The sequence below is a fragment of the Leuresthes tenuis genome, unplaced genomic scaffold, assembly GCF_036924035.1.
Source record: "Leuresthes tenuis unplaced genomic scaffold, fLeuTen1.0.hap1 SCAF_17, whole genome shotgun sequence".
NCBI classification, from domain to species: domain Eukaryota; kingdom Metazoa; phylum Chordata; class Actinopteri; order Atheriniformes; family Atherinopsidae; genus Leuresthes; species Leuresthes tenuis.
The window spans coordinates 424,227-449,847 of NW_027325371.1; the positions used below are offsets into that span (position 1 = coordinate 424,227).

Consider the following 25,621-nt stretch of genomic DNA (forward strand, 5'->3'; position numbering starts at 1 on the left):
TTGAGCGTCTTTATTTTCAATATAAAGACAGGCCGAAGGGGTGCAGCAGCCTCTGCCTGAAGGGGTGCAGCAGCCTCTGCCTGAAGGGGAGCAGCAGCCTCTGCAGCAGCCTCTGCCTGAAGGGGAGCAGCAGCCTCTGCAGCAGCCTCTGCCTGAAGGGGAGCAGCAGCCTCTGCCTGAAGGGGAGCAGCAGCCTCTGCCTGAAGGGGAGCAGCAGCCTCTGCCTGAAGGGGAGCAGCAGCCTCTGCAGCAGCCTCTGCCTGAAGGGGAGCAGCAGCCTCTGCAGCAGCCTCTGCAGCAGCCTCTGCCTGAAGGGGAGCAGCAGCCTCTGCCTGAAGGGGAGCAGCAGCCTCTGCAGCAGCCTCTGCCTGAAGGGGAGCAGCAGCCTCTGCAGCAGCCTCTGCCTGAAGGGGAGCAGCAGCCTCTGCCTGAAGGGGAGCAGCAGCCTCTGCCTGAAGGGGAGCAGCAGCCTCTGCCTGAAGGGGAGCAGCAGCCTCTGCAGCAGCCTCTGCCTGAAGGGGAGCAGCAGCCTCTGCCTGAAGGGGAGCAGCAGCCTCTGCCTGAAGGGGTGCAGCAGCCTCTGCCTGAAGGGGAGCAGCAGCCTCTGCAGCAGCCTCTGCCTGAAGGGGAGCAGCAGCCTCTGCAGCAGCCTCTGCCTGAAGGGGAGCAGCAGCCTCTGCAGCAGCCTCTGCCTGAAGGGGAGCAGCAGCCTCTGCCTGAAGGGGAGCAGCAGCCTCTGCAGCAGCCTCTGCCTGAAGGGGAGCAGCAGCCTCTTTCCAGTACAGTCCAAGGATCCCGGATGGACCCGGGCCCCAGACACATTGTCCAGGAGGGAGGACACCTCAGCGAAAGTCACATCTTCAACTACTGCATAAATATATTTATTAAGGGGTTAGGTAAAAACAGCGAGAGGCTCCATCCCCACCTGGGGCCCCTCTGTGTGGCGTTTGTGTGCGTGGGATACTAAAATCCTCCTTAGGAGGGGGACAGGCTCCAGCCCCCCCCCACGACCCGACCGATGGATGAAGAGGGAATAGAAAATTAATCTTTTTTTTACAAGACATTTATAATGCATCTGGAGTCCATCAGAGGCCATAAAAGGTAAAACATATTTTTGGAGCTATTATTTTTGCTTGTGTAATTATCATGTAACTAACTTCTTATTAAAGTTTGTTCCTCTGGCTTCTCTGCTGTTTATGCAGGAAAATCTCAGAATTTTCTGAATTAATTCTGTTCAGATTAATTTTGTGGACTTTATTTTAATTCTGTAAGGAATTTAAATACATTTTATCCTTTCGATGATATTCCATTAAAATGTAATTTTTTGTCCTATTTATTAAATTCAGTTTATCTTATCTGAGTAAATTTAATCAGATATTTTTATTTTATTTTCGTGTTATCCTGTTCAAATGCGTTTAATTCATTAAACTATTAGGTTTATTTTTGACTTTGTTTTAATTCTGTAAGGAATTTAAATACATTTTATCCTTTCGATGATATTCCATTAAAACGTAAATTATTTTTTTTGTCCTATTTATTAAATTCAGTTTATCTTATCTGAGTAAATTCAATCTCGTATTTTTATTTTCTTTTTATGTTATCTTGTTCAAATGCGTTTAATTCATTAAACTATTAGGTTCATTTTTTACTTTGTTTTAATTTGTGTCATTTATTACACAAAAACTCCATTTCCCACAATGCCGCTGAGCCACACCATGCCGTGACGTCACCAGGCGGAGGCGGGGCCTGCGCTCAGTCGCTTCCCATATTTTATTTACTACATTTATTTATTTATTTAATTTTTACGTCTCCCTCCGAGCCTGAAGCCACGCACGGCGTCTGCGGTCACCTGTGTGATGTAATCCATTCGGAGGTTAAACGTGTCACGGGCGACCCGCTGATTGACAGGAGTCATCCAAATCACGCACAACACGAACGAGGCGCACACAATAGGCAAGAGAACAATAGCCGCGCGCGGCCCTTCGCTCCCGACCTGTGCGGGGCCTAGTTTCTGCGGAGGGTTATCTGTGAGCGCGGACCTGAAACGCAGCGCCTCAAAAAGAACGAGCCGTTCGTGTGCGTGTTGTGTGCGTGTTGTGTATTTTGAAGACTCCCGGGAGGAAGAGCAGCAGAACGTGCCGTAACGTGCAGAGGGAGCGCGAGGCAGATTCACACTGCAGAGAGGGAGTGAATGGGCACGACAGTCGGCAGCGCAGCGCAGCGCCCTTCACTTTGTCCAGATCGATCAGTTTGGTAATCGATACATTTCGACCCCGCGCGGGTCCGTGAGGCTGGCCCAGGAGCTAGCCGGAGCAGCGGAGCCATGACGATGGGACGCGCGTGAAACAGCCCGGAGCTAACGGCAGCCAGGCGGAGGAACAAACAAGGAAGCGCTGTGCTGAAGCTAACGTCGGCTAACTGTTGGCTAATATTCATTCTGATGAGCGAGCACGGAGCATGCAATCAGATAGGAAGAGGTGAGAGACCGCGGTGTGGGGTGTGTGCCCGGGCAGGTGGAGGGAACATGGCCCGGTTACTGCTCAGGATCACGGGATAATGAAAGAGGAAGCAGCCGCAGGGGGTGGACGGGCTGCTAGCCTGCTAGCATGTTAGCATGCTTCTCGCTGCTTTTACACCAGGTGTGAGGGTGATGGGGAGGGATAATGTGTCATTACAGATGTGTGGTCGCTTAATTAACACAACAAAGCGCGTGTAACGGCTGCAGGTGTCGGTGGGAGTGCACGCGCTGACTGAATGTAGGTTACTGTGACTAACTCGCTAACTGCTAACCGTTAGCTGCTATCTCCAAGAGGAGCCAGATGCGCATCTGCATTATTCCGGGCTGCTAACTTGTTAGCTTGCTTCAGAAGGGTTAGGATGGTCAATGTTATTGTTTCATAAAACAGAGTATTTTCTGGAAAAATACTGATAATTGTTCATGATATTATTGGATAAAAGGCGTAGAAGTGGCCCAGGAAGACGGCAGCATGTTAATCCAGAGCAGCAGCTGCAGTGTGTTTGTTTTCAGGTGAAACGTCCAGGTTTTAATTCCTGTCACACACGACAAAGGAAAACTCTGACACTGACACCACGGAGTAACCATCGGCTTGAAGGAGCTGAAACTGAGCTGATCTCAGCTCCTGGCTGTTGATTAACTGATTATTCAAATATGGAACTTTGTTTCTGAGATGGAAGCAGAAAGTTTGGCTTCATTAATCATTCAGGACACAATGCTCCCGTCTTCTCCTCCATCAGTACACAGAATATTTCTGTTGAATAAGATTCTAACAGATATTTCAGAAGTTTCTGGAGTGTAAACTAATAACTTCAGTAAGAAATCAGTAAACTCTGTAGAAAACAAACCATCACTTTCTCCACAGCTTAAATCTTACGTTTCTGCATCTTGTTCTTGGAGTAAATCGGTTCTTGTTCAGTGTCTTCAACTGTGACCCAAATAAATGTGAGCGGCAGCTGATTAAGTTCCATCATTTTCAAGTGAAAACAACAAACCGAAGGTTCAGAGGAGGCTCGTCTGTCGGTTTGTAGCTTTGGCTTCTGTCTGGCAGCAGTAGAAGTTGTGACCTCCGACAGATGCTGTCAGCTGAGTGTTAGGAGTCAGGGGCTCGCTGTAAACAGCAGGTGACATGAAACCACAGAAGAAGAGAGAGTGCAGCCTGACAGACGGCTGAACCTGATCTTAGACCAGCTGAACCTGATCTTAGACCAGCTGGAAAGTCTGTCGTTGATGAGGAAAACTCCCACAGTTTGGTGATAAAAACACCACAGAGCGCTGGACTTTATCATGCTGATCAATAATTATTCATGAAGCATTTTGGTGGAATTCTGGAGCAGGAAGGAACCGGCAGGAAGGAACCGACAGGAAGGAACCGACGGGAAGGAACCGGCAGGAAGGAACCGACGGGAAGGAACCGGCAGGAAGGAACCGGCAGGAAGGATCCTGCAGGAAGGAACCTGCCGGAAGGAACCGGCGGGAAGGAACCGACGGGAAGGAACCGGCAGGAAGGATCCTGCAGGAAGGATCCTGCAGGAAGGATCCTGCAGGAAGGAACCTGCAGGAAGGAACCTGGAGGAAGGATCCGACAGGAAGGAACCGACGGGAAGGAACCGGCAGGAAGGAACCGGCAGGAAGGAACCTGCGGGAAGGAACCTGCGGGAAGGAACCGGCAGGAAGGAACCTGCGGGAAGGAACCTGCGGGAAGGAACCTGCGGGAAGGAACCTGCGGGAAGGAACCTGCGGGAAGGAACCGGCGGGAAGGATCCGGCGGGAAGGAACCGGCGGGAAGGAACCGGCGGGAAGGAACCGGCGGGAAGGAACCGGCGGGAAGGAACCGACGGGAAGGAACCGGCGGGAAGGAACCTGCGGGAAGGATCCGGCGGGAAGGATCCTGCAGGAAGGAACCTGCGGGAAGGATCCGGCGGGAAGGAACCGGCGGGAAGGATCCTGCAGGAAGGAACCGACGGGAAGGATCCTGCAGGAAGGAACCGACGGGAAGGATCCTGCAGGAAGGAACCGACGGGAAGGAACCGGCGGGAAGGATCCTGCAGGAAGGAACCGACGGGAAACCTGCAGCTGAACCCTGACCCATCGCCACGCCGTCGGTCCAGTTTGAAACGTAACGGTCACACGATGCAGTGACTGAAACATCTGCAGCTGAACAGCTGATTGATTAAAAACCGTTCAGCTGTCAGAAGAAACGGCGTCCAATCAGGGAGCAGGAGGTCAGGTCCAGCTGGGACTCAGCAGGACGCTGATCTTTTCTTCCTAAAGATGATGAGAACGAACACTTTGGTCACCTGTGGTTCCACTCAGCCCACCTGCATGAGCTCGACTACAGACCCAGAATCCTGTCTGTGTTGGACCTGTACAGGGCCCTACCTGCCCCATCTTCCCCATCTGCCCTATCTGTGGAACAACGATGGTCCACAGGTGGGGCCCTATAGGTTTGTTTTTCCCCCAAATTACGTTTTTTTTCTTTAATTTTTGGGAATCCTATTGTTTTTTACATTTTACTCTTTTTTTTAACCACCAAAAACTGTGTTTTTAATGTAAATTATTAAAAATTAAATAGAAATGAACCGACATTTATTGAGGTGGGAAAAAACAAATCCTCAATACTTTCAAAGTGCATCAAAAACAAGCAGCAAGTAACGAAACTTTAGTCCTAAAACAACAAACATTTTAAACTTCCTTCCCTACTTAAAGGGAAAGTTCTGTTTTTGAAGCTGAGACCTTATTTCTTGCTGTATCTGCATTAATTTACTCATTGATAACGTTTTGGTGTCACTGAGTCGTAACGGGAGCCTGTAAATACGGCATGAAACTCCTGCTTCCCTGTGTTCAGTTTCACATGGATCCAGCTGTGTTTGGAACCAGAACCGCAGAGAGTCCTGACCCGAGCCGGGTTATGTGCAGCAAACTGAAGCAACCTTTTAAAAAGAAGAAGAAACAAACACCAATCGGACTCGTTTCCATGCTCTGAAGTGAATAAACTGAGGGCTTCAGGTTCAGTAGAAGAAGAATCTTCTAAAAGTGGGTCCAAAAGCTCGGGGGAAACCCGGTGGGTGAAGCATGGAGGTGGGAGTGTGATGATATGTGGCAGAATGAGGAGGTTCCACCCATCCAACATCTAACCTGAGAAGTAACAGAACCACGAGCCTCACCTGACCGAGCCTCACCTGACCGAGCCCCACCTGACCGAGCCCCACCTGACCGAGCCCCACCTGACCGAGCCCCACCTGAAACCTTCCCTCTGATGACCAACAGAAACTCAACCAGCTGTTCAGCTCATCAGTAACTCGGTTGTAACTCAGTTGTGACTCAGTTGTGACTCAGTTGTGACTCAGTTGTGACTCATCAGTAACTCGGTTGTGACTCGGTTGTGACTCATCAGTAACTCAGTTGTGACTCATCAGTAACTCGGTTGTGACTCGGTTGTGACTCATCAGTGACTCATCAGTAACTCGGTTGTGACTCGGTTGTGACTCATCAGTAACTCGGTTGTGACTCGGTTGTGACTCATCAGTAACTCGGTTGTGACTCGGTTGTGACTCATCAGTAACTCGGTTGTGACTCGGTTGTGACTCATCAGTAACTCGGTTGTGACTCAGTTGTGACTCATCAGTAACTCAGTTGTGACTCGGTTGTGACTCATCAGTAACTCAGTTGTGACTCAGTTGTGACTCATCAGTAACTCGGTTGTGACTCGGTTGTGACTCATCAGTAACTCGGTTGTGACTCATCAGTGACTCATCAGTAACTCGGTTGTGACTCAGTTGTGACTCATCAGTAACTCAGTTGTGACTCAGTTGTAACTCGGTGTTTGACTTCTGCTGAATGCATAAACCGTGATCTTTGGTGTGAACTCGCCGGTTTGGGACAGCTGTGCTCAGGCTGGTGGGTCCAGGTGTGAAGGACAATGACTGAAGTGTGTGTCTCTCTGTGTCCAGCTGACTTGTTCGGGGATGTCGGGCAGTAAGGCGCTGGGCGGGGGGGCTGGCGGCGGGGCGAGGCGCAGGCGGACTCGGTGCCGGCGCTGCCAGGCCTGCATGAGGACGGAGTGCGGAGAGTGTCACTTCTGTAAGGACATGAAGAAGTTCGGAGGGCCCGGCCGGATGAAGCAGTCCTGCCTCCTGAGACAGTGCACAGCGGTGAGAGACGCACACACACACGTGCACATGCACACACATGCACATGCACACACATGCACATGCACACACACACACATGCACACACACAGGTCACATGGTTTTTCCCTGTTTGAGTCCTCACACTGATGGACTGGCGTACGGCCCGCTAACCTGGCGTACGGCCCGCTAACCTGGCGTACGGCCCGCTAACCTGGCGTACGGCCCGCTAACCTGGCGTACGGCCCGCTAACCTGGCGTACGGCCCGCTAACCTGGCGTACGGCCCGCTAACCTGGCGTACGGCCCGCTAACCTGGCGTACGGCCCGCTAACCTGGCGTACGGCCCGCTAACCTGGCGTACGGCCCGCTAACCTGGCGTACGGCCCGCATCACCTGGCGTACGGCCCGCTAACCTGGCGTACGGCCCGCTAACCTGGCGTACGGCCCGCATCACCTGGCGTACGGCCCGCATAACCTGGCGTACGGCCCGCTAACCTGGCGTACGGCCCGCTAACCTGGCGTACGGCCCGCTAACCTGGCGTACGGCCCGCTAACCTGGCGTACGGCCCGCATCACCTGGCGTACGGCCCGCTCACCTGGCGTACGGCCCGCTAACCTGGCGTACGGCCCGCATCACCTGGCGTACGGCCCGCTAACCTGGCGTACGGCCCGCATCACCTGGCGTACGGCCCGCTAACCTGGCGTACGGCCCGCTAACCTGGCGTACGGCCCGCATCACCTGGCGTACGGCCCGCTAACCTGGCGTACGGCCCGCTAACCTGGCGTACGGCCCGCTAACCTGGCGTACGGCCCGCTAACCTGGCGTTCGGCCCGCTAACCTGGCGTACGGCCCGCTAACCTGGCGTACGGCCCGCTAACCTGGCGTACGGCCCGCTAACCTGGCGTACGGCCCGCTAACCTGGCGTACGGCCCGCTAACCTGGCGTACGGCCCGCTAACCTGCCGTACGGCCCGCTAACCTGCCGTACGGCCCGCTAACCTGCCGTACGGCCCGCATCACCTCACCCAGTTACTGTGTAGGTTCATCATGTCGGGAGAGCTCCGGGTCTGAGGTGGGAGCTGAAACAGATGTGTGTGAATTATTATTATTGGTAGTTACTGTGGTGCAGACACCAAAAGAAGGAGGAATGTAATTTAATAGCTCCTGCTTTCCTACAGCCAACAGAGAGAAAAGCACAAATATCTGTACTGTGGTTATTCAGTTAGATCAGAAGATGGAAAGATGACATCAAAAGTTGCACCACTCTGGAAATAAAGACACAGTTTCCAACAAATGTTCATTTAATGGTGAATTGAAACAATTAAGTCCAGATAATTACAGTTCTGTTCAGGATGGCCAATAGTTTGTCTCTAGATTAGAACATTTTAACCGTTTCCTACCAGCTGTTTAACAACCACGGCTTTAAATTTAGGAAGTTTCCCTCCTTTCTGAAACTGAAATGATGAAACAGCAGCAGGCAGACTCTGGTTCACTCCTTCAGGAGTGATGCTGCAGTGCTGAGTGTGAGATACACTCGGTGTGTCGGCTGCTCTGAAGCTCTGAGCCCGTCCAACACTTACAAACACACACACAGCAGGATCAACATGCTTTGTGAGGACCCAGCACAGAGCCACAGTGAGGCCTGAACAAAATGTCCTCACAAAGATCCACTCCCACACTGTGATCACTTATTCTTTTTTGTGTGTCAATTCTTCAAATAGCATCAGCGCGGTGCCGGAGCCCAGCAGGCGACGATGCTGGGTTTCCATGGCAACCGGAGAGGATTGCTGGTGCTGCCAGTGAGAGAGAGTTGGCTTTGATCCTCACTGATACTTTATCGCACAGCCAGACGATCTGCTGCTGGAAAAGATTTGTTTATTTGTTGTTTATTGGTTTGTGTTTTTGGGCGGAGGGGGGGGGGGGGGGACTAAGGGGGAGAAGGCGGGCTGATTTAGAGGAATGCAGGAGGACGGGGGAATTCCAGGAGGGGGAGGAGGTTGAAGGACAGACGCCCTCTGGTGGTTTCTGAAAGGATGAAGAGGAGCTGATTGTTTGTGTTGACATATGTTGTTGTTAAAGCTTCTGGGTGTCAGGAACATAAACTTATAACTAATGAATGACCGAATGGTAACGCTTAGCTTAGCTTCAGTCTGAATAGTAACGCTTAGCTTAGCTTCAGTCTGAATAGTAACGCTTAGCTTAGCTTCAGACTGAATGGTAACTCTTAGCTTAGCTTCAGTCTGAATAGTAACGCTTAGCTTAGCTTCAGTCTGAATAGTAACGCTTAGCTTAGCTTCAGTCTGAATAGTAACGCTTAGCTTAGCTTCAGACTGAATGGTAACTCTTAGCTTAGCTTCAGTCTGAATAGTAACGCTTAGCTTAGCTTCAGACTGAATAGTAACGCTTAGCTTAGCTTCAGACTGAATGGTAACGCTTAGCTTAGCTTCAGTCTGAATAGTAACGCTTAGCTTAGCTTCAGACTGAATAGTAACGCTTAGCTTAGCTTCAGACTGAATGGTAACGCTTAGCTTCAGACTGAATGGTAACGCTTAGCTTAGCTTCAGTCTGAATAGTAACGCTTAGCTTAGCTTCAGACTGAATAGTAACGCTTAGCTTAGCTTCAGACTGAATGGTAACGCTTAGCTTCAGACTGAATGGTAACACTTAGCTTAGCTTCAGACTGAATGGTAACTCTTAGCTTCAGACTGAATGGTAACGCTTAGCTTAGCTTCAGACTGAATGGTAACTCTTAGCTTCAGACTGAATGGTAACTCTTAGCTTCAGTCTGCATGGTAATTCTTAGCTTAGCTTCAGACTGAATGGTAACGCTTAGCTTAGCTTCAGACTGAATGGTAACGCTTAGCTTCAGACTGAATGGTAACTCTTAGCTTAGCTTCAGACTGAATGGTAACGCTTAGCTTAGCTTCAGACTGAATGGTAACTCTTAGCTTCAGACTGAATGGTAACGCTTAGCTTTGCTTCAGACTGAATGGTAACGCTTAGCTTCAGACTGAATGGTAACGCTTAGCTTTGCTTCAGACTGAATGGTAATGCTTAGCTTCAGACTGAATGGTAACTCTTAGCTTCAGACTGAATGGTAACGCTTAGCTTAGCTTCAGACTGAATGGTAACGCTTAGCTTTTCTTCAGACTGAATGGTAACACTTAGCTTAGCTTCAGACTGAATGGTAACGCTTAGCTTCAGACTGAATGGTAACACTTAGCTTAGCTTCAGACTGAATGGTAACACTTAGCTTAGCTTCAGACTGAATGGTAACACTTAGCTTCAGACTGAATGGTAACTCTTAGCTTCAGTCTGCATGGTAATTCTTAGCTTAGCTTCAGACTGAATGGTAACGCTTAGCTTAGCTTCAGACTGAATGGTAACGCTTAGCTTCAGACTGAATGGTAACTCTTAGCTTAGCTTCAGACTGAATGGTAACTCTTAGCTTAGCTTCAGACTGAATGGTAACTCTTAGCTTCAGTCTGCATGGTAATTCTTAGCTTAGCTTCAGACTGAATGGTAACACTTAGCTTAGCTTCAGTCTGAATGGTAACACTTAGCTTAGCTTCAGTCTGAATGGTAACACTTAGCTTAGCTTCAGACTGAATGGTAACTCTTAGCTTCAGTCTGCATGGTAATTCTTAGCTTAGCTTCAGACTGAATGGTAACGCTTAGCTTAGCTTCAGACTGAATGGTAACGCTTAGCTTCAGACTGAATGGTAACTCTTAGCTTAGCTTCAGACTGAATGGTAACTCTTAGCTTAGCTTCAGACTGAATGGTAACTCTTAGCTTCAGTCTGCATGGTAATTCTTAGCTTAGCTTCAGACTGAATGGTAACACTTAGCTTAGCTTCAGACTGAATGGTAACACTTAGCTTAGCTTCAGACTGAATGGTAACTCTTAGCTTCAGACTGAATGGTAACTCTTAGCTTCAGACTGAATGGTAACTCTTAGCTTCAGACTGAATGGTAACACTTAGCTTAGCTTCAGACTGAATGGTAACACTTAGCTTAGCTTCAGACTGAATGGTAACACTTAGCTTAGCTTCAGACTGAATGGTAACACTTAGCTTAGCTTCAGACTGAATGGTAACACTTAGCTTAGCTTCAGACTGAATGGTAACTCTTAGCTTCAGACTGAATGGTAACTCTTAGCTTCAGACTGAATGGTAACTCTTAGCTTCAGACTGAATGTTAACTCTTAGCTTCAGACTGAATGGTAACTCTTAGCTTAGCTTCAGACTGAATGGTAACTCTTAGCTTCAGACTGAATGTAACTCTTAGCTTCAGACTGAATGGTAACTCTTAGCTTCAGACTGAATGGTAACGCTTAGCTTAGCTTCAGACTGAATGGTAACTCTTAGCTTAGCTTCAGACTGAATGGTAACGCTTAGCTTAGCTTCAGACTGAATGGTAACGCTTAGCTTAGCTTCAGTCTGAATAGTAACGCTTACCTTAGCTTCAGACTGAATGGTAACTCTTAGCTTCAGACTGAATGGTAACTCTTAGCTTCAGACTGAATGGTAACGCTTAGCTTAGCTTCAGACTGAATGGTAACTCTTAGCTTAGCTTCAGACTGAATGGTAACTCTTAGCTTAGCTTCAGACTGAATGGTAACTCTTAGCTTTGCTTCAGTCTGAATGGTAACGCTTAGCTTAGCTTCAGACTGAATGGTAACTCTTAGCTTAGCTTCAGACTGAATGGTAACTCTTAGCTTAGCTTCAGACTGAATGGTAACTCTTAGCTTCAGACTGAATGGTAACTCTTAGCTTCAGTCCGAATGGTAACACTTAGCTTAGCTTCAGTCTGAATGGTAACTCCTAGCTTAGCTTCAGAGTGAATGGTAACTCCTAGCTTAGCTTCAGTTCAGTATTTCTGATGGAGCACCACGTCAGCCCACTTCCTGTTTGTTTTAGCTTCTTGGCGTCCACGCACCTGATGCCCTGTCTGTGTTTTTGCAGCCCGTGCTGCCTCACACGGCCGTGTGTTTTGCATGTGGCGAGGCGGGGAAGGAGGACACGGTGGACTCTGAGGAGGAGAAGTTCAGCCTGTCTCTGATGGAGTGCACCATCTGTAATGAGATCATCCACCCCAGCTGCCTGAAGGTGAGTCACCTGTTAGCAGAGAGTCCAGGTGTAGTGGACAGAGACTTCTTCACATGTTCGGCTCCTGGAGGAGCTGCAGGATTAAAACCTGGAGGAAGAGATTCATAGCGGCCGGTGTTTCCGAGGCTGTTCCAGAGCTCTGTTCCAGCTCCACTGCAATCTGCCATTCTGTCTTCATTTTCTGTAAATGAAACTTTGATCCTCAGGAGAAACTGGGTCACTGCAGCAGAATAATTACAGTAACCTTTCAGTGTCTGAGTCATTTTCAGGTAAAGCTGGGGCTCCTTTCTCAGATGAACGTGTTGTTTCCTCCTCAGATGGGCAAAGCTGAAGGAATCATCAACGATGAGATCCCAAACTGCTGGGAGTGTCCCAAGTGCCACAAGGAGGGCAAAACTAGCAAGGTGAGTTTCTGACTCATGGGTCACGTGCACGCTCATGGGTCACGTGCACGCTCATGCAGGTGGTTCGGGTCAAAGAGCGAGTTGCCTGAAACCTTTGCTGAAAACCTCTTTAAGACACATTAAAGACTTAAATATTAATAACTGCATCAATCTTGTTTGAAATAAAATGCACTAAAATATAATCTTATGTCTTATGGTTGGTTTCCTGCTTATTTGGGTGGAGAAGTTGGTGAATAAACAGCTGTTCTGCAGCAACACTAACACGGTTCAGGTGCTTCCTCGGGGCCCGATTCACTGGATCAAAGATTCTTTCACTCTGGAGAGTCCAGTTAAGACTGAAGAGTTCACCTTAAAACAGGAGCGAGCTGAGCAGGAAACAGACTTTAGATGAACTTTAGGTGCGATTTAGAGGTAAAAACACTGGGTTGTAAAGATGACACACCCTCTGCATCAGGAATCCTGCCTTCAAGGGGCGCTACAGAGCAAGAAAGGAATATCTGAGGGTTCTTTTATCAGCAACAAACTGACTTGGAACGTCAGAGTGGGGTCAGGGTCTGTGGTGGACACAGTGTTTCCTGTTCAAATCAGCTGGAAACTTCTGGGATTTAGTCTGGAAAAGTGTGTCAGGAGCTGCTGGTTCCTGATCTCTCAGGCTTTATTCTTCTGACGCCACACTTCACTTCGGTCTTTCTTTAAATAAATAGATGTTATTTATTAGTCTGTCAGTTTTTCATATGTTTAATTGATATATTTGATGGTTGTTTTTCCTTATTTCCTGAAATGGCGTTCCACTGGAGCCAAAGAGGAAGTAGAAACACCGAAAGCTAACTTTTGAACAGGAGGAGTTTTAAACGTCTTTCAGAGGATGTCTCCCTGTGAAGCTCTGAAACTGTCCCACGTTTGTGTCCAGGACCAGGCCGACGGTTTGGGGAAGCGCCGGCTGGATAACGGGGAGGTGGGACGCTGGAAGCTCACTGACGACCCTCCCCCTAAAAAGAAAGCCCCGCCCTCCCTGGAGGAGGGGGGGAGGATCGACGGGGGACACAAGAGGAAGAAGGAGAAGGAGCAGCCTCCGGACAGCGGGCCCAAGAAGAAGGTGAGTCTGCTGTGCGGCTGCAGACCCCCTCTGAGGAAGGACTGATTTGTTCATTATTGATTAACTGATTTCTCAGCATCGTTCTTCTTCACCATGTGACTGAAAAGCTGAAACCGGACCAGGTCCAACGTTTCCGCTCACACTGTCTCTCTCTTTTCCTTCTCAGATGAAAGGTGGGCACGAAAAACGCCTCAAAAAGGTACGTTTCATTCGTCTTTATTCAGTTAACAGGGCGGTGTCAGCAGCAGGAGAAGGTGGAAGAAACACATGTATCCATCATAGTACTGATACGTAATGATCAACTGTAGTGATCCAATACCTGTCCTTTTACTTTCCAATTCATCACTTTATTTGTTTTTCACTGTATCTCTAAAATAAACTCAATATATTTTCAACCAGTCGGTGTTTTTTTTTCTGTTGGAGATGAAAGACGAACTAAAAACCTAAATCAGATTCTCATTAACGTGACACAACAAAAACTGACATATTCAGACCACTGAATAATAAATAAGTTTATTGAATAATCAATAAACTGAATTATGAGTTGAATTAGTTTTAGCTAATTTCACCACCAGAACCAAACCTTCAGGTTCAGCTTGTGGTTCTTCTTTTCTCCGGCTGGTTCCGCCCACCTTTCCTCCACCTCCTCATACTGCACCGCAGCTCTTTGAGACATTTTCTTGAATTAGAAGTTTGAGCAGCTCAGTTTGAAGGCTGTGAGATAAAACGGTGTCACGTCAGGACACTAAAGTTTGTATCTAATTTAATTCTGACGATGAAGAAGCCGACAGTTAGACGTGCGACGGTTAAGCAGGCGTCATGTAAACATGCGACGGTTAAACACATGTAAACATGCGACGGTTAAACACGCATCGTGTAAACATGCGACGGTTAAACACGCATCGTGTAAACATGCGACAGTTAAACACGTGTAAACATGCGACGGTTAAACACGCATCGTGTAAACATGCGACGGTTAAACACGCATCGTGTAAACATGCGACAGTTAAACACGCATCGTGTAAACATGCGACAGTTAAACACGCATCGTGTAAACATGCGACGGTTAAACGCATGTAAACACGCGACAGTTAAACACGTGTAAACATGCGACGGTTAAACACGTGTAAACATGCGACAGTTAAACACGCATCGTGTAAACATGCGACGGTTAAACGCATGTAAACACGCGACAGTTAAACACGTGTAAACATGCGACGGTTAAACACGTGTAAACATGCGACAGTTAAACACGCATCGTGTAAACATGCGACGGTTAAACACGCATCGTGTAAACATGCGACGGTTAAACACGCATCGTGTAAACATGCGACGGTTAAACACATGTAAACACGCGACAGTTAAACACGTGTAAACACGCGACGGTTAAACACGTGTAAACATGCGACAGTTAAACACGCATCGTGTAAACATGCGACGGTTAAACACGCATCGTGTAAACATGCGACAGTTAAACGCGTGTAAACATGCGACAGTTAAACACGCATCGTGTAAACATGCGACGGTTAAACACGCATCGTGTAAACATGCGACGGTTAAACACGCATCGTGTAAACACGCGACAGTTAAACACATGTAAACATGCGACGGTTAAACACGCATCGTGTAAACATGCGACGGTTAAACACGCATCGTGTAAACATGCGACGGTTAAACACGCATCGTGTAAACATGCGACAGTTAAACACGTGTAAACATGCGACAGTTAAACACGCATCGTGTAAACATGCGACGGTTAAACACGCATCGTGTAAACATGCGACAGTTAAACGCGTGTAAACATGCGACAGTTAAACACGCATCGTGTAAACATGCGACGGTTAAACACGCATCGTGTAAACATGCGACGGTTAAACACGCATCGTGTAAACATGCGACAGTTAAACGTGTGTAAACATGCGACAGTTAAACACGCATCGTGTAAACATGCGACAGTTAAACGCGTGTAAACATGCGACAGTTAAACACGCATCGTGTAAACATGCGACGGTTAAACACGCATCGTGTAAACATGCGACAGTTAAACGCGTGTAAACATGCGACAGTTAAACACGCATCGTGTAAACATGCGACGGTTAAACACGCATCGTGTAAACATGCGACGGTTAAACACGCATCGTGTAAACATGCGACAGTTAAACACGTGTAAACATGCGACAGTTAAACACGCATCGTGTAAACATGCGACGGTTAAACACGCATCGTGTAAACATGCGACAGTTAAACGCGTGTAAACATGCGACAGTTAAACACGCATCGTGTAAACATGCGACGGTTAAACACGCATCGTGTAAACATGCGACGGTTAAACACGCATCGTGTAAACATGCGACAGTTAAACGCGTGTAAACATGCGACAGTTAAACACGCATCGTGTAAACATGCGACAGTTAAACACGCATCGTGTAAACATGCAACGGTTAAACACGCATCGTGTAAACATGCGACGGTTAAACACATGTAAACATGCGACAGTTAAACACGCATCGTGTAAACATGCGACAGTTAAACACGCGTAAACATGCGACGGTTAAACACGCATCGTGTAAACATGCGACGGTTAAACACGCATCGTGTAAACATGCGACAGTTAAACACGCATCGTGTAAACATGCGACGGTTAAACGCATGTAAACACGCGACGGTTAAACACGTGTAAACATGCGACGGTTAAACACGTGTAAACATGCGACAGTTAAACACGCATCGTGTAAACATGCGACGGTTAAACACGCATCGTGTAAACATGCGACGGTTAAACACGCATCGTGTAAACATGCGACAGTTAAACGCGTGTAAACATGCGACAGTTAAACACGCATCGTGTAAACATGCGACGGTTAAACACGCATCGTGTAAACATGCGACGGTTAAACACGCATCGTGTAAACATGCGACAGTTAAACGCGTGTAAACATGCGACAGTTAAACACGCATCGTGTAAACATGCGACAGTTAAACACGCATCGTGTAAACATGCGACGGTTAAACACGCATCGTGTAAACATGCGACGGTTAAACACATGTAAACATGCGACAGTTAAACACGCATCGTGTAAACATGCGACAGTTAAACACGCGTAAACATGCGACAGTTAAACACGCATCGTGTAAACATGCGACGGTTAAACACGCATCGTGTAAACATGCGACGGTTAAACGCGTGTAAACATGCGACGGATAAACACATGTAAACATGCGACGGTTAAACACATGTAAACACGCGACAGTTAAACACGTGTAAACATGCGACAGTTAAACACGCATCGTGTAAACATGCGACGGTTAAACACGCATCGTGTAAACATGCGACGGTTAAACACGCGACGGTTAAACACGCATCGTGTAAACACGCGACGGTTAAACACATGTAAACACGCGACAGTTAAACACGTGTAAACATGCGACGGTTAAACACGTGTAAACATGCGACAGTTAAACACGCATCGTGTAAACATGCGACGGTTAAACACGCATCGTGTAAACATGCGACAGTTAAACGCGCATCGTGTAAACATGCGACGGTTAAACGCGCATCGTGTAAACATGCGACGGTTAAACACGCATCGTGTAAACATGCGACGGTTAAACACGCATCGTGTAAACATGCAACGGTTAAACACGCATCGTGTAAACATGCGACGGTTAAACACATGTAAACATGCGACAGTTAAACACGCATCGTGTAAACATGCGACAGTTAAACGCGTGTAAACATGCGACAGTTAAACACGCATCGTGTAAACATGCGACGGTTAAACACGCATCGTGTAAACATGCGACAGTTAAACGCGTGTAAACATGCGACAGTTAAACACGCATCGTGTAAACATGCGACGGTTAAACACGCATCGTGTAAACATGCGACGGTTAAACACGCATCGTGTAAACACGCGACAGTTAAACACATGTAAACATGCGACGGTTAAACACGCATCGTGTAAACATGCGACGGTTAAACACGCATCGTGTAAACATGCGACGGTTAAACACGCATCGTGTAAACATGCGACAGTTAAACACGTGTAAACATGCGACAGTTAAACACGCATCGTGTAAACATGCGACGGTTAAACACGCATCGTGTAAACATGCGACAGTTAAACGCGTGTAAACATGCGACAGTTAAACACGCATCGTGTAAACATGCGACGGTTAAACACGCATCGTGTAAACATGCGACGGTTAAACACGCATCGTGTAAACATGCGACAGTTAAACGTGTGTAAACATGCGACAGTTAAACACGCATCGTGTAAACATGCGACAGTTAAACGCGTGTAAACATGCGACAGTTAAACACGCATCGTGTAAACATGCGACGGTTAAACACGCATCGTGTAAACATGCGACAGTTAAACGCGTGTAAACATGCGACAGTTAAACACGCATCGTGTAAACATGCGACGGTTAAACACGCATCGTGTAAACATGCGACGGTTAAACACGCATCGTGTAAACATGCGACAGTTAAACACGTGTAAACATGCGACAGTTAAACACGCATCGTGTAAACATGCGACGGTTAAACACGCATCGTGTAAACATGCGACAGTTAAACGCGTGTAAACATGCGACAGTTAAACACGCATCGTGTAAACATGCGACGGTTAAACACGCATCGTGTAAACATGCGACGGTTAAACACGCATCGTGTAAACATGCGACAGTTAAACGCGTGTAAACATGCGACAGTTAAACACGCATCGTGTAAACATGCGACAGTTAAACACGCATCGTGTAAACATGCAACGGTTAAACACGCATCGTGTAAACATGCGACGGTTAAACACATGTAAACATGCGACAGTTAAACACGCATCGTGTAAACATGCGACAGTTAAACACGCGTAAACATGCGACGGTTAAACACGCATCGTGTAAACATGCGACGGTTAAACACGCATCGTGTAAACATGCGACAGTTAAACACGCATCGTGTAAACATGCGACGGTTAAACGCATGTAAACACGCGACGGTTAAACACGTGTAAACATGCGACGGTTAAACACGTGTAAACATGCGACAGTTAAACACGCATCGTGTAAACATGCGACGGTTAAACACGCATCGTGTAAACATGCGACGGTTAAACACGCATCGTGTAAACATGCGACAGTTAAACGCGTGTAAACATGCGACAGTTAAACACGCATCGTGTAAACATGCGACGGTTAAACACGCATCGTGTAAACATGCGACGGTTAAACACGCATCGTGTAAACATGCGACAGTTAAACGCGTGTAAACATGCGACAGTTAAACACGCATCGTGTAAACATGCGACAGTTAAACACGCATCGTGTAAACATGCGACGGTTAAACACGCATCGTGTAAACATGCGACGGTTAAACACATGTAAACATGCGACAGTTAAACACGCATCGTGTAAACATGCGACAGTTAAACACGCGTAAACATGCGACAGTTAAACACGCATCGTGTAAACATGCGACGGTTAAACACGCATCGTGTAAACATGCGACGGTTAAACGCGTGTAAACATGCGACGGATAAACACATGTAAACATGCGACGGTTAAACACATGTAAACACGCGACAGTTAAACACGTGTAAACATGCGACAGTTAAACACGCATCGTGTAAACATGCGACGGTTAAACACGCATCGTGTAAACATGCGACGGTTAAACACGCGACGGTTAAACACGCATCGTGTAAACACGCGACGACGCGACAGTTAAACACGTGTAAACATGCGACGGTTAAACACGTGTAAACATGCGACAGTTAAACACGCATCGTGTAAACATGCGACGGTTAAACACGCATCGTGTAAACATGCGACAGTTAAACGCGCATCGTGTAAACATGCGACGGTTAAACGCGCATCGTGTAAACATGCGACGGTTAAACACGCATCGTGTAAACATGCGACGGTTAAACACGCATCGTGTAAACATGCGACGGTTAAACGCGTGTAAACATGCGACGGTTAAACATGTGTAAACATGCGACGGTTAAACACGCATCGTGTAAACATGCGACGGTTAAACACGCATCGTGTAAACATGCGACAGTTAAACGCGTGTAAACATGCGACAGTTAAACACGTGTAAACATGCGACAGTTAAACACGCATCGTGTAAACATGCGACAGTTAAACACGCATCGTGTAAACATGCGACGGTTAAACATATGTAAACATGCGACGGTTAAACACGCATCGTGTAAACATGCGACGGTTAAACACATGTAAACATGCGACAGTTAAACACGTGTAAACATGCGACGGTTAAACACGCATCGTGTAAACATGCGACGGTTAAACACGCATCGTGTAAACATGCAACGGTTAAACACATGTAAACATGCGACAGTTAAACACGTGTAAACATGCGACAGTTAAACACGCATCGTGTAAACATGCGACGGTTAAACACATGTAAACATGCGACAGTTAAACACGCATCGTGTAAACATGCGACGGTTAAACACATGTAAACATGCGACGGTTAAACACGCATCGTGTAAACATGCGACGGTTAAACACGCATCGTGTAAACATGCGACGGTTAAACACATGTAAACATGCGACAGTTAAACACGTGTAAACTTGCGACAGTTAAACACGCATCGTGTAAACATGCGACGGTTAAACACATGTAAACATGCGACAGTTAAACACGCATCGTGTAAACATGCGACGGTTAAACACATGTAAACATGCGACAGTTAAACACGCATCGTGTAAACATGCGACGGTTAAACACATGTAAACATGCGACAGTTAAACACGTGTAAACATGCGACAGTTAAACACGCATCGTGTAAACATGCGACGGTTAAACACATGTAAACACGCGACGGTTAAACACGTGTAAACATGCGACAGTTAAACACGCATCGTGTAAACATGCGACAGTTAAACACGCATCGTGTAAACATGCGACGGTTAAACACATGTAAACATGCGACAGTTAAACACGTGTAAAGATGCGACAGTTAAACACGCATCGTGTAAACATGCGACGGTTAAACACATGTAAACACGCGACGGTTAAACACATGTAAACACACGACGGTTAAACACGCATCGTGTAAACACGCGACGGTTAAACACGCGACGGTTAAACACGCATCGTGTAAACACGCGACGGTTAAACACATGTAAACACGCGACGGTTAAACACATGTAAACACGCGACGGTTAAACACATGTAAACACGCGACGGTTAAACACATGTAAACACGCGACGGTTAAACACATGTAAACACGCGACGGTTAAACACATGTAAACACACGACGGTTAAACACGCATTGTGTAAACACGCGACGGTTAAACACGCATCGTGTAAACACGCGACGGTTAAACACGCATCGTGTAAACATGCGACGGTTAAACACATGTAAACACGCGACGGTTAAACACATGTAAACACGCGACGGTTAAACACATGTAAACACGCGACGGTTAAACACATGTAAACACGCGACGGTTAAACACGCATCGTGTAAACATGCAACGGTTAAACACGCGACGGTTAAACACGCGTAAACATGCGACGGTTAAACACGCGTAAACATGCGACGGTTAAACACGCGTAAACATGCGACGGTTAAACACGCATCGTGTAAACATGCGACGGTTAAACATTAAACATGCGACGGTTAAACACATGTAAACACGCGACGGTTAAACACGTGTAAACATGCGACAGTTAAACACGCATCGTGTAAACATGCGACAGTTAAACACGCATCGTGTAAACATGCGACGGTTAAACACATGTAAACATGCGACGGTTAAACACGTGTAAACATGCGACAGTTAAACACGCATCGTGTAAACATGCGACGGTTAAACACATGTAAACACGCGACGGTTAAACACATGTAAACACACGACGGTTAAACACGCATCGTGTAAACACGCGACGGTTAAACACGCGACGGTTAAACACGCATCGTGTAAACACGCGACGGTTAAACACATGTAAACACGCGACGGTTAAACACATGTAAACACGCGACGGTTAAACACATGTAAACACGCGACGGTTAAACACATGTAAACACGCGACGGTTAAACACATGTAAACACGCGACGGTTAAACACATGTAAACACGCGACGGTTAAACACATGTAAACACGCGACGGTTAAACACATGTAAACACACGACGGTTAAACACGCATTGTGTAAACACGCGACGGTTAAACACGCATCGTGTAAACACGCGACGGTTAAACACGCATCGTGTAAACATGCGACGGTTAAACACATGTAAACACGCGACGGTTAAACACATGTAAACACGCGACGGTTAAACACATGTAAACACGCGACGGTTAAACACATGTAAACACGCGACGGTTAAACACGCATCGTGTAAACATGCAACGGTTAAACACGCGACGGTTAAACACGCGTAAACATGCGACGGTTAAACACGCGTAAACATGCGACGGTTAAACACGCGTAAACATGCGACGGTTAAACACGCATCGTGTAAACATGCGACGGTTAAACATTAAACATGCGACGGTTAAACATTAAACATGCGACGGTTAAACATTAAACATGCGACGGTTAAACATTAAACATGCGACGGTTAAACATGTAAACATACCATTTAAACATGTGACTGTTAACACGAGAAGGCGCAACATATGACGGTATTAAATCCTTTTCTCACCTCTTGGGTCACTTTGTCCTTCATCTGTTCATCAGAAACCCAAACAGGAGGCGGGAGAGTCGAATGGCCCCGCCTCCTCCTCTGGAGGAACAGCCGGAGGACTGCAGGGCTGCTCCGCTTCCTCGTCTTCCTCCCAGTCCGGTGGCGGCGGAGGGGGAGGAGCTGGGGGCGTGTCCAGTGCAGACCAGCGCTCCCACCACAGAGAGAAGCTGGAGCGATTTAAGAGGATGTGTTTGCTGGAGCGCCGCGCCTCCTCGTCCTCCTCCTCCTCCTCCAGCTCAGAGTCCGACTCGGAGTCCGACTCCGATGACTCTCTCAGGGGGGAGCAGGGAGGCGGGTCCTCGCCTTCGTCCTCCTCCCCCGCCCCGCCCCCTCCAGCCGGCTACGGCAACAACAGCGCCAGCCGGGCAGAGAGGGAGAGGAGCCGCAGCGAGCGGGAGCGGGAGAGAGAGAGGGAGCGGCGTCTGGCCGAGCTGGGCTTCAGCGCCAGCGAGGAGTCGGAGGGGGAGGCGGGGAGGGGGGAGGAGGAGGAGGAGCGGGGGGAGGAGCAGACGGGGGGAGGCGGTGACAAAGCCCGACGGAGAGGGGGGGGGAGAAGCACCTTCACGAGGACGGAAAGTAGGGCTCATGGACGCAGAGGACGAGGACACGCCCACATCAGACAGAACCAGGAAGAACTCTGCCTCCCTCCCCCCACCGTCACCCCTCTCCTCCAATCAGATGCCCCCGTCCTCGCAGCACGACGGCTTCACCGCCAAGCAGCGCAGCAACGGACAGGAGGCGCGCAACGGACGGACACGGGGAGGGACGGGGGGAGCGGGGAGGGAGGGGGGGGAGAAGGAGAACGCCAGCGGAGTTTTGACCAATCACAGACACAGTGGGGGCGGGGCCAAAGGCAGCGGGAGCCGCAGCAACAAGGTCCGTAGCAACAGCAAGAACCAGACATCCAGGAACGTCTCCTCCTCCTCCATCCCCACCTCCAACGGAGGAGGGGGGGCGGGCAGCGGCCTCATGATGTCAGCGATGGCGGCGTCCCCCTGCTCGCAGCCGTCCCGCCTCGCCCCGCGCTCTCATATGATGAAGCGCAGCCCACCAGCCGTCCCCTCGCCTCCGCGGCCCGTCCAGATGGAGAGGCACCTGGTGCGGCCGCCGCCTGCCTGCCCCGAGCCCAGCTGCCTGCCGCTGGACTGTGGCTCCGCCCACATCATGACCCGAGACGTGTGGCTGCGAGTCTTCACCTTCCTGAGCCAGCGAGAGCTGTGCGTCTGCATGAGGGTGTGTCGCACCTGGAGCCGCTGGTCAGTGTCAGAAACACAGACACGCAGACACGCAGACACACACACACACAGAGACACACACACAGACACACACAGACACACAGACCCAGACACACAGACACACAGACACACTCACCCAGACACACAGACACACAGACCCAGACACACAGACCCAGACACACAGACACACAGACCCAGACACACAGACACACTCACCCAGACACACAGACACACAGACCCAGACACACAGACACACACACACAGACACCCAGACACACAGACACACAGACACACACACAGACACACAGACACACACACAGACACAGACACACAGACAGACACACAGACACACACACACCCAGACACACACACAGACACACAGACACACACACACAGACACACACACAGACACACAGACACACACACACAGACACACACACAGACAGACACCCAGACACACAGACACACACACCCAGACACACACACAGACACACACACCCAGACACACACACAGACACACAGACAGACACCCAGACACACAGACACACACAGACAGACACCCAGACACACAGACACACACACCCAGACACACACACAGACACACACACCCAGACACACACCCAGACACACACACAGACACACACACAGACACACAGACACACACCCAGACACACACACAGACAGACACCCAGACACACAGACACACACACCCAGACACACACACAGACACACACACAGACACACTCACCCAGACACACAGACACACTCACCCAGACACACAGACACACACACCCAGACACACAGACACACTCACCCAGACACACAGACACACACACCCAGACACCCAGACACACAGACACACTCACACAGACACACAGACACACACACACACAGACACACTCACACAGACACACAGACACACAGACACACACACACACAGACACACTCACCCAGACACACAGACACACTCACCCAGACACACAGACACACAGACACCAAGACACACACACACACAGACACACACACAGACACACTCACCCAGACACACAGACACACTCACCCAGACACACAGACACACAGACACACAGACACACACACACACAGACACACACACAGACACACTCACCCAGACACACAGACACACTCACCCAGACACACACTCACCCAGACACACAGACACACTCACCCAGACACACAGACACACACACCCAGACACCCAGACACACAGACACACTCACCCAGACACACACACACACAGACACACTCACCCAGACACACAGACACCCAGACACACAGACACCCAGACACACAGACACCCAGACACACAGACACCCAGACACACAGACACACTCACCCAGACACCCAGACACACAGACACACAGACACACTCACCCAGACACACAGACACCCAGACACACAGACACCCAGACACACAGACACCCAGACACACAGACACACTCACCCAGACACACAGACACACTCACCCAGACACACAGACACCAAGACACACAGACACCCAGACACACAGACACACAGACACACAGAAACACAGACACAGCGCCCGGAAAGCACGGGGGTTCAATTCCTCGGCTCCAGCTGTCGGTCTGAGTGGGAATCGAATAACCTTCCAGTTATTGGACGACCCATTCTACCCATGATCGTAAACGATCAATAATCACACGATAACATGTTTTATTGATGACCCCTTTTCCTCCTCCAGGTGCTGTGATAAGCGGCTGTGGACTCAGATCGACCTGAGCCGCCAGCGCTCCATCACGCCGCCCATGCTGAGCGGGATCATCCGCCGCCAACCCGTCTCCCTCAACCTGGGCTACACCAACATCTCCAAGAAGCAGCTGATGTGGCTCATCAACCGCTTACAAGGTGACACACAGTCATTACTGGCACACAACGTGCACACACCGTGCACACAACGTGCACACGTTCAGCACAGCCACACCATCATTTAGTGCCCATCAGAGCAGCTTCAGCCAGAACTAATGAAACTAATGAGTTATTCAGCTCATGTAGACACCTTAGTCTGACTAAGAACTGGACCGGGTCGGGTTCCTGGCAGTCGGATTAAGACCCAGAGATAACTCGTTTATGGTCACACTAAACGTTCTGCGCTTCAGATGTTTTCCTGCGATCGTCACCCGGAAGTCGAAGGAGACGATATTAATTACTGTTGTTGCCGCCGTCAGAAAGAAAGTTTGTTGTTGTTGGTGAAGACGTCAACAGGAAGTGGCTCCATTAGCTGAAATGGGGACAGCGCCACCTATGGTACCGGGGTATGACACGCTTTGTGCCATTCATTCACCGCCATATATCCGAGGATAATTACCCTCAGATAAGGAGCAGAACCCAACTGTAGAAGAAGAGGCTTTATTCAGCTGCAGTAATCTA

At 48.6% G+C, this 25,621-nt stretch overlaps 1 protein-coding gene across 1 annotated transcript in view; it reads left to right on the forward strand.

Annotated features, from left to right (window-relative positions):
* Nucleotides 1-1,789: 1,789 nt before the first annotated feature.
* Nucleotides 1,790-25,621, forward strand: part of LOC140272966 (F-box/LRR-repeat protein 19) — a 28,403-nt gene continuing 4,571 nt past the window's right edge. The window contains exons 1-9 of the mRNA XM_072368487.1: nucleotides 1,790-2,477; nucleotides 6,469-6,669; nucleotides 11,612-11,755; nucleotides 12,073-12,159; nucleotides 13,070-13,255; nucleotides 13,422-13,454; nucleotides 21,974-22,502; nucleotides 22,537-23,236; nucleotides 24,936-25,099. Coding sequence (XP_072224588.1) covers nucleotides 6,484-6,669; nucleotides 11,612-11,755; nucleotides 12,073-12,159; nucleotides 13,070-13,255; nucleotides 13,422-13,454; nucleotides 21,974-22,502; nucleotides 22,537-23,236; nucleotides 24,936-25,099 — 2,029 coding nt within the window. The 5' untranslated portion in view covers nucleotides 1,790-2,477; nucleotides 6,469-6,483. The remainder of the gene's footprint in view (nucleotides 2,478-6,468; nucleotides 6,670-11,611; nucleotides 11,756-12,072; nucleotides 12,160-13,069; nucleotides 13,256-13,421; nucleotides 13,455-21,973; nucleotides 22,503-22,536; nucleotides 23,237-24,935; nucleotides 25,100-25,621) is intronic.